Genomic DNA, 16,986 nt, shown 5'->3' on the forward strand with positions numbered 1-16,986 from the left:
TAGAGAGGGACCGACATGCATCAAGGGCCCTCTGTGGGACTAGACTGGGAATGCTTGAGGTTACACCTACAGGACAACCTTATTCTGCATTTGTTAGTCTGTCTGGTGGAAGCCTGTAACAGTTAGTAGTAACATGTCAAGAATGTAGAAGAAAAGAAGGAGGAAGTAATGCATCAACATCAAGGTGTAGGCATGAATCTGTATTAATCTAACCCTAACCCTTTTTTTGATATGCTGACTTCATCTCAGCCCCAAAACATGTTAACATATTCCAACTTTCTTCCATTTCCACTCATAGTTTTCACACTGAAAATGTGCATAAATGCAGACAGATGGAACAACAAAGAATGTGATGCAATATTTCTAGTTTCCCACACAATGCAGCTCCACACTTAGTGTAAAGTCCATGTACAGGAGTCGAAAGTTAGTACTGCCAAATAAAATTACTGTTTGATAGCTGAATAGCTCTGTATTTAGAAAATATAACACAAATGCCATTGAAATTCCAGAAATTCACTTAAAACAAGTGCAACATTTTAATAGAAAACGTTCACTCGTGAGCTCTTCTGTTCAAGAGTTCTCTTACAAAAACCGATTCTGTGTTCTCTTTTTTGTTCTCCTCCCCACAGCTCCCCAAAGCACGAACACCTCTCAAGTCCCTGGAGGAAATCAAGCTGATGTTCCAGCGCTTCAGCTTCTCTCCTTTCTCAGCCTTCTCCCCTCCTCAGATCAGAGGCAGCCCTCGCACCCTTGCCAGCAGGCTGTTTTCCGTAGGAAAGACCGGCTCTTTCACCCTCTCCACACCCCCGGACAGCACAGCAGACACTTCAGAACCAGAACCAGGCCGAGAAAGCGACCTGGAGAGCACTAGCCCGAGGCGGAAACTGGACTTATCTTCTAGACTGGAAGGAGGAGATGCTGGACAGATGGAGGACAGGGAGACAGAGGATGATATCCAGGAATCAATGAATAACCCTGATGGGGACCAGCAGGATGTGGAGGACCTGGGCAGAGAAGTGGACTCTGATGAGGAACTGCTGTATGAGGCAGAGAGTCCAGACGAGGCGGCTCTGGTTCATGCAGCCCAGGCATACTCCTGCACCCTGAGGAGACGTTGTGCAGAGAGCCTGCTGGTGGATTTGCCAGGAATTGGCTCTCTGGCTGTCCAGCTGCTCCACATCCTGCCCTTTGACTCCAACAGGAAGAGAATGTCAGTGGTGGTCCGCCATCCACTCTCAGGACAGGTGGTGGTTTATACCAAGGGAGCCGACTCTGTCATGATGGACCTCACTGAGACACCTAAAGGTAATTAACAGAAAGAATATGGACAAAGAATTTTGTGTCCTGACTGATCTAATGTTAATATATTAAACTGAGGTTGGAGTAAGTCACGTATGTTTAAGTCACAAGCAAGTCTCAATTCTCAAACTTCAAGTCTCAAGCAAGTCCCAAGTTACCGCGGTGACAGCCAAGCAAGTCAAGTCAAGTCCAAGCAATAAGTGAAGTCAAATCATTGCTCAGGTCAAATGAGAGTCTAGTCATATGAAATTATGATGAACTACCCCAGTTTCCACACTGAAATCACGAAAAGACAGTGGTCATGAAAGGCTGACTTTTATTTTCAACATTAACAGGAACTGTTGCAGCCTGCTTACACCTACATCCTACTGACATTTGATATTTTGTGACAATCAATAACAAGCTTCAAAGTTAACAACAATGGAGAGTCAGATCTGAGTGAGAATCAACATGGCCACTTACTACTGCTAGTTACTTCTCCTATCAAAAACATGCAAAACAAACTGTATTACTAGTCGTGGAATGTAATTAAATACATTTACTCAAGCCCTGTACGGAAGTCTAAATTCAAAGTACCTGTACTTCACGTGATTATTTCTATTTTATGCAACTTCATACTGCTACTCCACTTCATCTCAGAGGCCAGTATTGTTCTTTTCACTCCGTTGTCTGACAGCTTTTAGTTACTACAGGGCTGCCAACTATCTTGCACTGACTGTAAGACGCAGTTGACATGTTTCATGTGCTCTGACGCCACATGTCCAATTTGTTACGCAGTCAAAAATTTCTAACTGCCACAGAGCAGCAAGAGGACACTGAAAGTATAGACACACAAGATCTGTCGATGTCAAGTCAACAGATCACACCGAATAAGAGAAAGCCTCAGAGCCATTCATTCGTGAAAAAATATGGTTAAAGGTTTTCTGTGCATGCTGGACAAAGAGTCTGGCTTTTTTACAGAGCCCAAAGCACACAGTTTGTGTGGCTATAGTTAATGAAGGCACACACACATACTGCTCCAAAATCAAAAACCTTTCATGTGTGTCGACTTTCACTTCCCGTTGCTCTTCAATTGCACATCAATGACAAATTGAAATGTTCATCAAAGATACAACTTTTAATATGAATAAAACGGGTTCAGTTAGATTAATCAGGCTGACCAGTGTGACACTAGAACCGCTACTACAGTTTGAAAATCTAATTATCAGCATGCATTGGTATTTGTCCTAGCTCTCATATATCACATAGCACCATTAGTTCATAGCTTCATTTGGCTGCTGTGGTGTCAGAAGATGAATTATCTTTGCTGTCCTATCAGTAAATATGTGTGAAAGCGCATTTGACATAATAAATAAGAAAAACTCCACACAAAATAGCTAAGATCTCTTTCCTTCTCTTCTATTTCTAGGCTGGCTCTCTGATTTGATATATTTTTTTGTTTTCTAGACCAAATCATCCTGCAGGATCCACTGTGAACAAAGTGTGTTCCTCTACTTTCCCTACTTTTCATACAGTGTTTGTAGATATAGCTACTTGCCAACACTCGTTTCCTGAACGTCCCATTTTTCAGTGCCCCTTTCCCCCCCTGTCCTCCTGACTCTGTAATTTGGCAGATTACTCCATAGATTCACTAGAATGCCTGGACTCCCGATTCCGCCGATTGTCTTTTACATTAACAAAATGCTAATTTGCAATTTGAGTGTGACTCGCATCAGGTCATGTGACTTGACTCCCCCACCTCTAATACTAAAAGCAATGTTTGTCTGTATCACTGTCATTGTGTGTGTCCCCCTTTTATGTTCAGGTGCAGAGCAGGTTCAGGAGATCTACAGTCACATCAGAGAACAAACCCAAAAACATTTGGACAGTTATGCCAGAGATGGACTCCGCACACTCTGCATTGCTAGAAAGGTAATGCCTCAGGAAAGTGAAACACACATTATTATCAAAAAGACACATTTTCATCGCAGATTATTTACCATCATAAAGATGTGTAGCTCCAAACAAAAAGCTCATTAAAGCAACTCCACCCAGTCATATCTACCTCCAAACCTGCCTTTTGAGATTGGAACACTTGTCAAGAGTTTGAATTACAGATGAGCTGATGGGGTTGAATTAAAAGAAGACCTGAGCACCCCTGAAAGTTAGCAAGCTTAAGTATCTTAAGCCTAGTGCAGACTACACTGAATGACTGTGCTGCTCATACCACAACACATTTTTGTCCCACAGTATACAACTAATCTCAGACAAGGTGTCACTGATTTCAAGTTGAAAAAATCAAAAATCAAACAAAAAAATACAAAGTGAAACACAACACGCATTGTTATCTATTTCGTTTTCATCTATGAAATTACTGGGTCATGACAAAGGAAAAATGATTTGTGATTTGATTTTAATTAGATTGAATTAAAATCAAACCTGCCACTACTAAATGCAAAACACTGTCTTTAGTTTTCAGGAAGAGGTGCAAGGGAGGTTTTTTTTTTTCTTTCTTGAGGGTGAGGCAGCTTTGGGGTGGTGCCATGGTCAGAGCTTATCATTGCTGGCACAATGTGATGGTAATTAAGACAGACCAACTTTCACGTTAAATTTCCTGTGGGCCAGCTGGTAGGAGAGACACTAGGACTGTCTGTACATTTAGTTCCATTTGTGACTGATTGTCTGAAGTGTGAAGTGATGGCTTGTGCTGTAGGAAACTGTACAAGCAGACACCTACAGGGATCTTCCTGGTAAGTGTTGCCAGCTAATTAGTGGCTGTAACAGCACAGTTGATTTTCAAACTTAAAATGCCCTTGTAGTTGTTTCCTGTCCATTTCCTCCTGTCTCAGTCATGAAATGTACTCATGCCGCTGCAGTATGTGAGCAGTGCCCATAATCTGTTCCATTCACTGATTTTAGAATGAGTTCAACTCTTCCCAAAGATGCACTAGTGTTTGCTCGGGAGTGAATCCACCCCTGTAATAAGAAGATATTACTGTATGTCATGTGTGTGGAGCAGGTTCTGGAAGAGGAGGAGTACGAGGTGTGGCTGAAGAAACAGCTTCTGGCAGAGAGCTCCATTGAGAACAGAGAGGAGCTGCTGCTGGACTCAGCTCAGAGACTAGAGACCAACCTCACCCTGCTGGGTAGGAGAGCTGCTCACTGCAGCTGACACATGGACCACTCATACTGTACATCATGGCTGAGAGAAGTGCGACTTAAAGTGCTTTGTCTCTGACCTGTGTGTGTTCAGGTACCACAGGGATTGTGGACAGACTGCAGGAGGAGGCTCCAGAGACCATTGAAGCTCTTCAGAGGGCTGGGATCAAAGTGTGGGTCCTCACTGGAGACAAAAAGGAGACAGCCATCAACATCGCCTGCGCCTGCAAAATTCTCCGTCCAAATGATCAGCTGTTGACAGCAAGCTGTGGCAGCAAGGTGAGCTGATGGATAGCAGCACTGGTGCATTCCGTTTTTTGATTGTTTATTGAGATCCCTTGCTGTTGATAATTTTGTTCATTGTCATGTTCTGCCCCCATTCTGCAGGGGCTAAACCCTTAATTGTAACTTGTACACATGGCTGGTTTTAGCTATGTGCCACCTGTTTTGAAAGAAGTTGGGACACTGTGTAAAGCTTAAATAGAAACAGAATGTGATGATTTGCAAAACATGGAAACCCCATACTTAATTGAAAATAGCACAAAGATAAAACATATCAAATGTTGAAACAGAATTTTTATTGTTTTTTGAAAATGATATCCTTATTTGAAATGCTGAAACAAAACACCTGACATTTCACAATGAATTAGGTTAACTGGAAACATGGTGGGGTATAAAAAGAGCATCCCAGAGAGGCTGAGTCTTTCTGAAGCAAAGATGGGGAGGGGTTCACCACTGTGAGAGACTGCACTGACAAATAGTGCAACGATGTAAGAATAATGTTTGTCAATGTGAAATTGCAAATTGTGAAATTGTGAAATTGGAGATTTCATTGTCTACAGTATATAATGTCATTAAAAGATTGAGAGAATTTGAGGAAACCCCTGACACAATGGTCAAGGCTAAAAGCCAGCCTTAGATGGCTGTGATCTTAGGGCCCTCAGACAGCACTGCAAAACAGACACGGGGAGTCAAGACACCTAACAAGACAACACAAAACAGGAACTGAAAACCCTTACAAAATAAAACAGGAAGTGACACAGACTAGACACAGACTAGGACCAGACAAACGATTCTGTAGTGGACATCACTGCGTGGGCTCAGGAGCGCTTCCAAAAACCATTGTCTGTGAACACAGTTCATTGCTGCATCCAATACAAGTTGAAACTCTACCATGAAATGGTGGGACAGTGGCAACACTGTCACCTCACAGCTAAAAGGTCCCGGGTTTGATTCCCACCTGGAGCGCTGTGGGCGTGTCCTCCACCATGCCTTCGGTGCCTGCTGCCCCTTATCTCGAGGAAAGGGGCCTTTCTGAGTGGAGTTTGCATGTTCTCCCCATGTTCACCATAAAAAAAAATGAAACCCCCTCTAAAAAACATGCATGAAGATCACCACCTGACCAATGGTCACGAAAACGAAACTAGGTCCCCGGGCGCCCGTCGAATGGCAGCTCCTGGTCTGCTGCGGAGGAAGGACTTACCAGGATGGGTTAAAAGCGGAAGAAGAATTTCACCAAGCATGGGGTGTGTGTGCATGTTCTGTGTAGTGTGATAAATAAAGGATTTCTTCTTCTTCAAAGAGAAAAACTTATATAAACCAAATCCGGAAATGCCACTGCCTTCTCTGGTCCTGAGCTAATTTAAGATAGACTGAGGTGAAGAGGGGAAACTGTCATGTGGACTGACGAGTCAAAATTTGAAATTCTTTTTGGAAATCATGGACACCAGGTCCTCTGGGCGAAAGCCACAGTTCTAAAACCAACATCTGTGAAGGGGGTGCATTAGTGGACATGGCATGGGTAACCAGCACATTTGTAAAGGCACCATTAATGCTGAAAAATATATGCAGGTTAGTATAGTAGACAACGTCTTTTTCAGGAAAGGCCTTGCTTATTTCAGCAAGACAATACCAAACCACATTCTGATCTTATTCCAACAATGTGGCTGCATAGAAAAAGAGTTTGGATACTAAACAGGCCTGCCTGCAGTCCCAACTTGTCACCCACTGAAAATGTTTGGCGCATCATGAATCCTAAAACATGACAAAGGAGATCCCGAACTGTTGAGCAGCTGAAATCGAACGTCAAGCAAGAATGGGAGAACATTCCACTTTAAAAAATACAGCAATCGGTCTCCTCAGTTCCCAAACACTTGCAGAGTGTTGTTAAAAGAAGAGGTGATGCAGTGGTTGCTTAAAACTCACCTGTTCAACACTTTCCATCATAATATTTTATTATTTTTATGTATTTATGTGATGCGCCTTTGAGTACTCTGAAAAAGCGCTATATAAGAATAATTTATTATTATTATTATTATTATTATTATTATTATTATTATTATTATTATTATTATTAGCATTAGTGGTAAACATTAGCCTGTCCAACTTTTTTGAAGCAGGTTGCTGGCATCAAATTCTAAATGAGGATATCATTTTCAAAGACAAACTAATTTCTCAGTTTCAACATTTGATATGTTGTGTTTTTACTACGTTCAATTAAATATGGGTTTTCAGTGTTGTGCAAATCATCACATTCTGTTTTGTTTTTTTTTTATTTTACAGTGTCCCAACTTTTTTGGAAAAGGGGTTGTAGGTTGGTGGTCTTAGTGACTGATACCGTAGCTGTCAAAATGAGTTTAGACTACTTTCAACTATTTTAGCCATAAAACGTCATGTTGCATTGTAGTGTAGGTTTACAATAGATGCAAGTTAACTTTTGTAGAGCAGAATGATGTCTGTGTCAGCCTGTCTGCCGATTCAACACTGGTCCAAAATGATTCTTAAAGGAGTAGTAGGCTTAAAAATGTGTGTATGGTGATCTTGCTTGTAAATAAAGCTACAAATGCAACTTCTGTACTTCTGCATTAGGATGCCATTAGAATATGAAACATCCTGTTGGTGCAGCATTGATATTTAGGCATGATGTTGCGGTTAGAGGGAAGGTCATGGTAACCAAACAATTGGGGTTTGTCCTCCAAAGAGAACAAATATTTGCATCTAATTTCATGGAAATTGGGCCCTTAGTTCATGAGATATCTCGACTGAACTTCAAGGCAAGGAGTAATTCATCAAATCATGGTGCTAAAAGAAAGATAAGGGGGTCTAGAAAAACATAAGAACTCTCTCATGGCTACATGCTGTATGTCTATACCAAATTTCATTGCAAATTGCCCGAGTTATTGAGATATCATTTTCCAAACTCAACCATCTTACAAACAGCTTCCACTACCTTCAGGCTCAGCTGCTTGGTGGATAAGATCACACAAACAAACAAAATGCAGTGAAGCAAATGTATAGTAGCTGTACACAGCAGTACTTATGGATTTCTTTTCCATCAGGATGCGTGTGCAGCTTTACTTGAGGAGCTTAAATCGGAAGTGCAGCGTGGTGATGCCGGTTTGACTGAACAGACTGCAGCAGAGAATCATGGGGAATCCTCTTCAGACAATGTGGCTGGCTTCATCCTGGTCATAGATGGCTGCACGCTGGACTGGGCCCTGCAGGAGGAGCTGAAGGGAGACTTCCTGGAGCTGAGCTGTCGATGCAAGGCAGTCATCTGCTGCAGATCCACTCCACTGCAGAAGAGCCACGTTGTCCAGCTGATCCGCGACAAGCTTGGTGTCATGACCCTGGCTGTTGGTAAGGACTCAGCCTTTCTTGTTAATGAATAATAAGAAAGAATTTAAATATCTTTTTATCCTGTATATTTCTCCAAACATGTTTTCTCCAGACATGTTTTCTCCTGGGGCAGCAGTTATTGTTAGACCGGTTAACAACTGTTGGACAAAACAAAAAACTGGCATAACATACTTCCTATAGGGGGGACATATAGAAACAATCTTATATGATAGTATATGTGATATGCTTTGTTCATACTTAAACATGAAGGACGATTGTAAGTTGTTTCTGTTCATTAAGGTGATGGAGCCAATGATGTGAGCATGATTCAAACGGCTGATGTGGGCATTGGGATATCTGGTCAGGAGGGCATGCAGGTGAGTGACCACAGAACACCTCCCAAAATGACATAGGTCTTTATAAATAACATGAAGGTCACATTTGTTCGTACTTATTTAGCTGCCACAGAGCAAGGAGTATTTGATAGGATGCAAATTGTACACCAAAAAATACAGTAACTTGTTCCTGTAAACACTCTACACTTCTCTTATCTCTAAAACTGAGCGAGTAAGATGTAACTGAAAGTTGAGGAGGAGACAGTTTGTGGTCATATTGATATCTATTTGTACGTTGGGGCATGTCTCTTCCTGCTCTTCTACAGAGCAGATGCTTTTTGCGATGGCTCTCTGTTTACATTCTTTCGCTGATATCCTTGTTTTTTCTGCCTAAACTTTTGGACAGTGGACACTGGATACTTACATACGTGTTTTTAGCACTTTTATTACTTCTTCAGTACTGCACAAGCATGACCTCCACACAGCCTTTCTGCTGTGTATGCAACTGAAAACCTGGGATTAGGACAGAGTTAACATGGTACAATCTGTAAGTTGCAGGGTGTGAGCTACTGACGGAGAGAATTGCACAAATTGAAAAGAAGACTGATGATTGCTGAAAACAGACAGACTTTTATACACAGGATTACATCATTTGGAGAGCATCCTGGCATGAATTTGACTGACATGCTGCCCTGGATGTGTCCTACTGTGAATCTGCCGTTCAAGTTCCTTAACCAGTGTTCCCTAATGATGCATCCACTCCAGCCAGGACCTGGTCTGATGTTGTCTGCTGCAAAAGCAAATACAGCAAGAAATTAGAAGGCACCAATGCTCACTCCATCACCTGATGTGATAATACTAACTACGTTGAGGCCAGGGAAACTAATTACACCAATAACATTAAGGCTGGCTGAAACCCAAGAAATAGCCCCAAGACCGCTGCAGGGCCCAAGGCCAGGAGAAATATTGCTACTTCTCCATCTGACAAGCCAGAAACAGTACTGGTAATCCCACATCTCATAAGACAAATACCATTCTGACTGGGGACTCTATAGCCAGGCATGTAAGAATGGCAAAGACTGAAAATCTAACTATGGCTGACACATTTGTCAGAGAGTGAACAAAGCTGTTACCAGTCATCCTCTCCATAGATCCAAGTGGCCGCAATATTATTGATCATGTTGGTAGTTTTGATATTCTGTAAAGGAAAACTGGTTCTGAGGTCCTGAAAAAAGACCTTTGCCTGTTGCTGGAGAAACTGATCAACTCTCAGTCACAACATGTATTCAAATCACGGCCCATTCCGACTTTTTGGAAATATGATCTTTCAGCACCGTGAGTACATGGCTGATAGTGGCATACCTCACGCATGCGATAAAGTTTAGTGACAACATCACTGATTGCAGACTGCTCGGCACCAACCTGCATCATGCACTTAGCATGCCACAGCAAAACAAGAATGCACAGATAAGCATGAAGGACAGCACACACAGGTGGATAGCATGTATGTCTCCACCTTCACCCAACCTCTGCCTCACAGTACTCCAGGTATTCATCCACCACAATCACCATACAAGAAGTTAGTTAAAGCTGCTACCTTGAAGCTCAGTCTTTTGGTGAACGATTGAACAACAATAACCACAGACATCATCACTCAGGTGTCTATCAGAATGCCGCCATGCTGCTTCTTTGAACATACTGGTGATGATCTTTAACAGCCGACGGCATGGTCAAAAACATTGTAGCAATCACAGACCATCCCATACCTGTCTGAGTAATCTTAAATTTGTTAGTGCTCACCCACAGTCAGTCTCCTCTCCTATGACAGAATCCCTACAGCTGAAATTAGCTCTCTTTAATGTCAGGTCATTGGCTGACAAATCCTTCTTGGTTAATGATCAGATCATTAAGTGAAAAGAATTTACATGTAATGTTTTTAGTTGAGACCTTGCTGAACAGCACTATTGGTGTGGCAACACTGATAGAGGCTTCTCCTCCAAATTACACTTTCATCAGTCAGACAAATTAACTGTTTTTCTAAACAGCTTGTGTGTAATGACATTGACCTGGATGAATTTATATCATCTGAATATCTTGTTCTTGAGCCCAAAGCAGAATTATCAATGCATCAGTTATCAAGGCAAGCAAGGTGAAAATCATTGTCAGGGTCACAGAACAGGGGTCTTTACTGGGGAATAGGAGAGCAGACAAGGTCAAAGGCAGGCTGGGTCGGTAATGGGGAATCTGTCTGAAAGTGATCGCTGGAGAGTCTTACATGAGGGCTAAGAACAATTTAGCAAGGTATGGGAGTGGAAGAGGGACTTAGGTCTTGCACTGACTAGGTGATGTGACCAGTGATTGAACAAGTGGGCGTGGAAGGCTGGTTGAGGTTGCAGGCTGAGCAGGTGAGCAGATGAAACAGAGAGTGGCAGCAGGAAAAGAGTTGACTGATGTGACCAAATGATGCTGCAGCTATAGACTCCATTACTAACATATTATTATTATTATTATTAGTAGTAGTAGTAGTAGTAGTAGTAATAGTAGCACCTATGTGATATTATAGTAGCAGTTATCATTCTAGTTTCACTTGCCAGTTGGAACTAACAAAGGTAGGGTTTTAATTAATTAGCCCCTCTTATGCGTGTGTGAAGCAGACAATTTCCAAACATTTTCCCTTGTGGTGATATTTTTGTCACTGTTAATTGTTTCCCAGGCTGTGATGTCCAGTGACTTTGCCATCTCCAGGTTTAAACACCTCAGAAAGCTGATGCTGGTTCACGGCCACTGGTGTTACTCTCGCCTTGCAAACATGATCCTCTACTTCATCTACAAGAATGTGGTGAGAGCTCTTTACCATATCTGCTTAGTCTCTCTGTTTTCCCTTAATCTGACATGTTTTAAAACTGATTTTCTGAAGTCTGACAGAGATTTTTTGTTAGATCCATCCCACACAGTGTGACATGTTGCAATTATTGCAGTGTTGAGAGGCTTTAAGGCCTTTCCCCTAGTGGGTGAAAGGTCAACAGAAAGTTTCTTATAAACTTCATCTCAAGCAAAGCTTTGTACCTGATTTAGCTGCTATCTACTCTGCAGCCCCTAGCTGACACAAGCAAAATGCAGTTAAGATCAAACAAACAAAAATAATAAAGATTAGGAGAATCCTCACTGCTGTCTGTTTGTGTCTTCAGATGTATGTGAATCTGCTGTTCTGGTATCAGTTCTTCTGTGGTTTCTCTGGGAGTGTTATGACCAACTCCTGGGTGCTCATCCTCTTCAACTTGCTCTTCACCTCTGTTCCTCCTCTCATCTACGGCATCCTCGACCAAGAGACGCCTGCAGAAACTCTGATGGAGCTGCCTGAGCTCTACCATGCTTCACGGACCTCCAAGGTGACAGCGCATGCGCGTAACACCACACATAATCTTGCAATTGAAGCTGCAGTTGCTCAGTAGTTTGATGTGTTTATTACATGTTTGGTCAAATCCAACAATACTTCAACAATAACAATCACTGAAGTTGTGTTGTTATGCCCCTGCACTGGTGACAGTCGTGGCCGGAGGAATTATGTTTTCAGGTTGTCCATCCATCCGTCCTGTTCTTGTGAACGTGACAACTCAGAAACAGTGAGAAGGGATTTCTTCAAATTTGACACAAACATTCACTTGAACTCAAGAATGGTCAAAGGTCATAGGCCATATCTTAATTCATCGGCTAATTATGACAAAACTTCAGACAAAAGTCTGAAAAAACAATGAAGTGATGACATTTTATATCCAAAAGGTCAAAGGTCAGCTTCACTGTAACATCATAATGTTCTGCAAAAACACTTTTCTGTCCATTATTTACACCATAACTCAGGAACAGAGGGGGTGATTGTGACCATATTTCACATTTGGTCAGACACTAAATGGTGACTCTAATCTTGGGAGCCCACTTTGAAACTGTGCTGATTGTTTAGATCTTCTGTGCTGTCGGGTTGTAGTTGTGTGTGAAGCATCCATGTTGTAGAGTTTGTAGCATCTTTGCAGCAGCATCCATATTTGAAGCATTGTATTCCAGCACAAGCCCATTGGTTCAGCTGATATTGAGCTTCAGGTGATTGTTGTTGCACCATGTGATGAAGCTCTCTATCAGTCCTCTGTGCTCCTCTGGAAAAAGAGTCTCTAAGTGAAGACAGCATGTTTCTACCTGGACATTATTCACTGGAATCATACATGTCAATATAGTTATAACTTCCATTTTACAAAAAATACACTTTATACCTTTTCCTAAATTCCTTCAAAGTCTTAACTGCATATTACATGAGTCTGGACAGACATGAAATTCAGCTTGACTGGTTTGGTGGAGGCATACAACTGCAATGCGGTGTTTCTAATTATGGAATGGGAAAGCTTTTGAAATGGGACCACAGGGCACCAAAGCTCTACTCTGAGAATGATATTAATACTAATGACATCATCAGGTCTCACAAGGTTCAGTTTATATGACTGGCTTCTCAGAAACAACTAGTTTAATAATGAACAATAATCACTAATGAATGTATAATAAAAATGCTATTATCTAATCTAATTCTTAGTAAACTGCCAGTTTCCTCCATACACGATTTAACCGGACTAAATTTCATGCATTTATTTGCATATCAACAGGGAAAGAATAAGAATAACATGTTTTCATAATATAATTTAAAATGCTGAATTCATGCTGCTTGTTTGATATGTCTGGACAGATAATACGGTATGGTAATATATAAAGAAGTGCTAACTGTATTATTTAACCTCATTATTGACTGAAATAAAACATGTCTTCATCAGGCAAGTGGCTACCAAGGGCCAAGTACAGTAATTTGGCACAATATTGATTACAGCATGCTGATGTCATGGTCCACTGATCAAACCAAAAAATAGATAATACTTTCTCTAAGATCCTGAACATTTCCATGGTTGCAAAACAGTCAACAAAATCAATCATTACACATGATTATATTGGGATTTTTGACAGCTCAAGTGCCTTTTATTTTACATTCACATGTGGCCAAGGAATGAAACATTGAAACACAACCTCATCCGTTTGACTAAGGCAGGAAAGCATGCATGAAGTCAGGGGTACTAAAGTCTGGCTGCTGTTTAGAAGGACTAACAGATGAAGCCTGTTTCTCTTCAGGTCTATGTTCCCCACATGGTCTTTATCACAATCTCGGACGCTTTTTACCAAAGTCTCGTCTGCTTCTTCGTGCCTTACTTTGTAAGTACACTGTGTCAAATCATTCTATTGTATACAATAGTTCCTTCATTGCTTTATTTATTCCACTGGTTCACTTCATGTCACTGTGTGGTGACCAGGTAATTATAATAATAGACACTGTAATAGGCACTGCTCATACAGTCCTGGTCCATCCTTGTTGTCATGTTTGTCACAGGCATTCAGAGGATCAGACATTGGGGAACTGTCCTTTGGCTCACCAATCAACACCTCAGCTCTTCTTATCATCCTGCTGCACCAAGTTATGGAGAGTCACACTCTGGTCAGACACGCTACTACACTAAAAGCTGTTACAAATCACTTCTTTTCGGGCTGGTTTTAGTCTCCATTGTTTTTACATTTGAATAATTAATCGTGTGGCCTGGATGTTATGTATGTTATGCTGGAGCGTGTATTGTACAAGAATGTGATCGGAGTCCAGACAAGAACTGACATTAATGCTGTGTGTCTCCAGTTGTGTCTCTAATCCTCTGTGTTGTTCTGCAGACATGGATTCATATGCTGGTGTTGGTGCTCAGTGGCGCTTCCTACTTTGGCTTTGTAGTGCTCTTCAGTTTGTTCTGTGTGACCTGTAGCCCTCCCACCAACCCTTTGGGGGTGGAAACACTCCAGATGTCCCAGCCTATCTTCTACATTGTGTGTGCTCTCACTACTGTGACGGCTCTGTTACCCAGGTACACACACCCACCCCCAAATGCACTGTTAAATTCACACACATGTAAAACCATGAGCATAAATGTAAATATACACAAGCTGGGTCTCATTTCATTGGAGCCTAAGTCGAAGTTCGCATACAGAATATGTCACAAAGCTGTTTCTTTCCAAAACATCCATGTAAAGCTGCTGAGCTCAGCTGCCTTCTTTTTGCAAAAACAGATGACACAGCTAGTGTATCCTTTGCAGCTTTCAGTATTCCAAACTCCAATGTGTGCTGGTCACCTGTTCATTCTGAATGTGAGTGGTCCTCATCAGCTGGTAAAGTCATCCAGCCTGAACACAGGAAATACAGGCAGCTGCGAGGATCACTAGGATACTGTAGAGGCAAAAAAGTCGGGGAAATAATTAGACAAACGAATAAATGAACGCACAGCAAAATACGCCTTCTAATTCCTTTAAAGCAGAGTGTGTACTACATTGGATTAATGTCGGATTCTTACCAATATTAGCCAAAGCTAAGCATAAACTAAAATCTGATGGTTTGATTGGCTTGGGTGATCTATCAGTCGGGCTTTAGTAATTGAACTTGTCAAGTTCTTTCATTCTTCCAAGGAGGCCAAGCCTGAAAAGGGACACAGCTCTACAGTGGGAGTTGTTAGTCGAGTGAAATGATACAGTAAAAGGAATGGAGTTGTATTTCTGTTGGGTGTTGAATGTGCCACCCTCCCTGAGTTAATTGCTGAGCAATGTGGAACTACCAACAATGTGGACTGATACACTGTCTTGTGTGTTGTCCTCTGCAGAATGTTGTTTCGAGCTCTGCACAACACCTTCCAGCCCTCTGCTGCTCTGAACTCAGCTCAGATGGACATGGTGGATTCTGAAAAGTACCGCAGGAGAATGCAGCGCTGGAACGTGAGTCATTCCACAGTCAACAGGCTGCCAGTATGTGCAGACAACCCTGGCCTGGAGCCCAGCACAACCTCATTGGTGTCGTGACCCCCCTCCACACACACACACACACACACACACACAAACACAGTAATACCAGTCATGACAGTCTTACCAGCGTAGGACCTGGCGAGGAAAAGACCTGAAAATTCAGACAAGACTGTAAGACCAAGACTACCTATGGATGTTCCACTCAACAGCTATTTATGGACTCCACTGAAAACTGTTTTTTTTTACTACATGTGAATAGCCAAGGATTTCTTGGAGAGATTAAGTTGTGATAAAGAAAGTAATGTTTTAATTGGACAAGATCTATTTACTGACTGAATTGGAAGGTTGAGTGTCTGAAATATCTGTTTATGGGAAGATAAGCTGTGAAACATGATCATCATGTAAAATATTTACAGAAAATACTGTTTTTAAAGCAGCTGTACAATGTGTATCATTTGAACATCAAGAAATCATCAACTTATTGATCTTCTGACATATGTCATAAAGGAGTGAGACCAGCCTGTACTGGCATTCAATCCGTGCTACAGTTAACCGGTGAGCTGCCAGGCTGGATGAGGTGGGGAATCTGCTGGATTGATGCACACCATCAAGGCTACCTTTGCACTGTAGGTGAAGGTGCTCACCAACCAAAACCAAAACAGGTTCTGTGTCTTTACGTGACAGTTTTTTGTTTTTTTGTTTCATCATTCCATCTTGAGATTCATGATCACATTGTGTTTGAACTTAGAGGTGTTCATTGGAAGGACAGTGAAGTGGCAGACTTCACTAAAGGTCCACCTTAATATCTTGTCTCTCTTTCGCCTGCTCAATCTCATCATTTTTTTTTAATTCATAGCCTCCCGAAATTAGTCCAAATCACAGTTTCACTGGTTTACTTTCAGATGGACATGAGTGTCACAATTGTGTTATTATATTGGTCATGAACAACTGAAACAAAAATCTGATTTTATAAACCAATAAATCAGGAGTGAAGATTAAAGCTGTAACAAATGTTTTTTGACCACAAGAGTCCAGAAAAAAAACCAAACCTGACACGTTAACAGACAGCTCCTTGCACAACAAAGAGACGCAGTGCAACATTAGCATCCCATCGGAGTGTTTGTGTCCACCTGATGAAAACCAATATTCACTCTCTTTTTTTGCTCTGGGCTGGTCTCCACCAACTCTTGAAGGAAACAGTTGGCCCTTTAGCTGCTACTGTAGATAATATATAACTATGTTTGCCAGCTTTGATCACTTGAGCTCTTTGCTTTTTGGTGCAGGACATGTAGTATATAGCTAAAGAGAGCCGCATGAATCAAATATACAGTCTAAGTGCTGGAGAAACAAAAACAAAAAGATGTTAAAAAAAAAAAAAAACTGAGCAGAAAATTAAGATTCCTCAGTGGAAGGAGTAGCTCAGTTGTCATGGAGGTGATTGATGCTTGAATTGAGACAGGGGTCACTATCTGCTACATTAATATCAAACATGTTGCTTGAAAGAAAGCTGCAGTATTGATGTATCCAGAGATTTCTTGATGACAAGAAACAGGAAGAGGGTGCTGTTCTTCCAACACAAACAAGGCCTTCAACCTCTATATGAAGGAGGCAGGTTGGATCAGGAGGCAACAATTAGATTATTATTTAAAGGGAGCCAGAGCAGCACCAGTCCACTGCTGTGTGTGGTCAACATGTCTGGATCATGGCTCATTAGTTCCTGTTAACTACAATATGCTAG

General features: G+C 41.5%; 1 protein-coding gene across 3 annotated transcripts in view; it reads left to right on the top strand.

Moving 5' to 3' along the window:
- The window catches only part of atp10d (ATPase phospholipid transporting 10D), a 47,466-nt gene extending 30,874 nt beyond the window's left edge, over window positions 1–16,592 (top strand). For all 3 annotated transcript variants that reach the window (XM_076748614.1, XM_076748613.1, XM_076748612.1), the window contains exons 12-23: window positions 630–1,305; window positions 3,104–3,210; window positions 4,298–4,424; window positions 4,532–4,716; window positions 7,776–8,076; window positions 8,356–8,432; window positions 11,104–11,229; window positions 11,579–11,779; window positions 13,551–13,631; window positions 13,807–13,911; window positions 14,136–14,323; window positions 15,110–16,592. In XM_076748614.1, the coding sequence (XP_076604729.1) occupies window positions 630–1,305; window positions 3,104–3,210; window positions 4,298–4,424; window positions 4,532–4,716; window positions 7,776–8,076; window positions 8,356–8,432; window positions 11,104–11,229; window positions 11,579–11,779; window positions 13,551–13,631; window positions 13,807–13,911; window positions 14,136–14,323; window positions 15,110–15,305 (2,370 nt within the window). In that variant the 3' untranslated portion in view covers window positions 15,306–16,592. The remainder of the gene's footprint in view (window positions 1–629; window positions 1,306–3,103; window positions 3,211–4,297; window positions 4,425–4,531; window positions 4,717–7,775; window positions 8,077–8,355; window positions 8,433–11,103; window positions 11,230–11,578; window positions 11,780–13,550; window positions 13,632–13,806; window positions 13,912–14,135; window positions 14,324–15,109) is intronic.
- The last annotated feature ends 394 nt before the right edge of the window (window positions 16,593–16,986 follow it).

The sequence above is a fragment of the Chaetodon auriga genome, chromosome 14 (genome assembly GCF_051107435.1).
Source record: "Chaetodon auriga isolate fChaAug3 chromosome 14, fChaAug3.hap1, whole genome shotgun sequence".
Classification (NCBI taxonomy): domain Eukaryota; kingdom Metazoa; phylum Chordata; class Actinopteri; order Chaetodontiformes; family Chaetodontidae; genus Chaetodon; species Chaetodon auriga.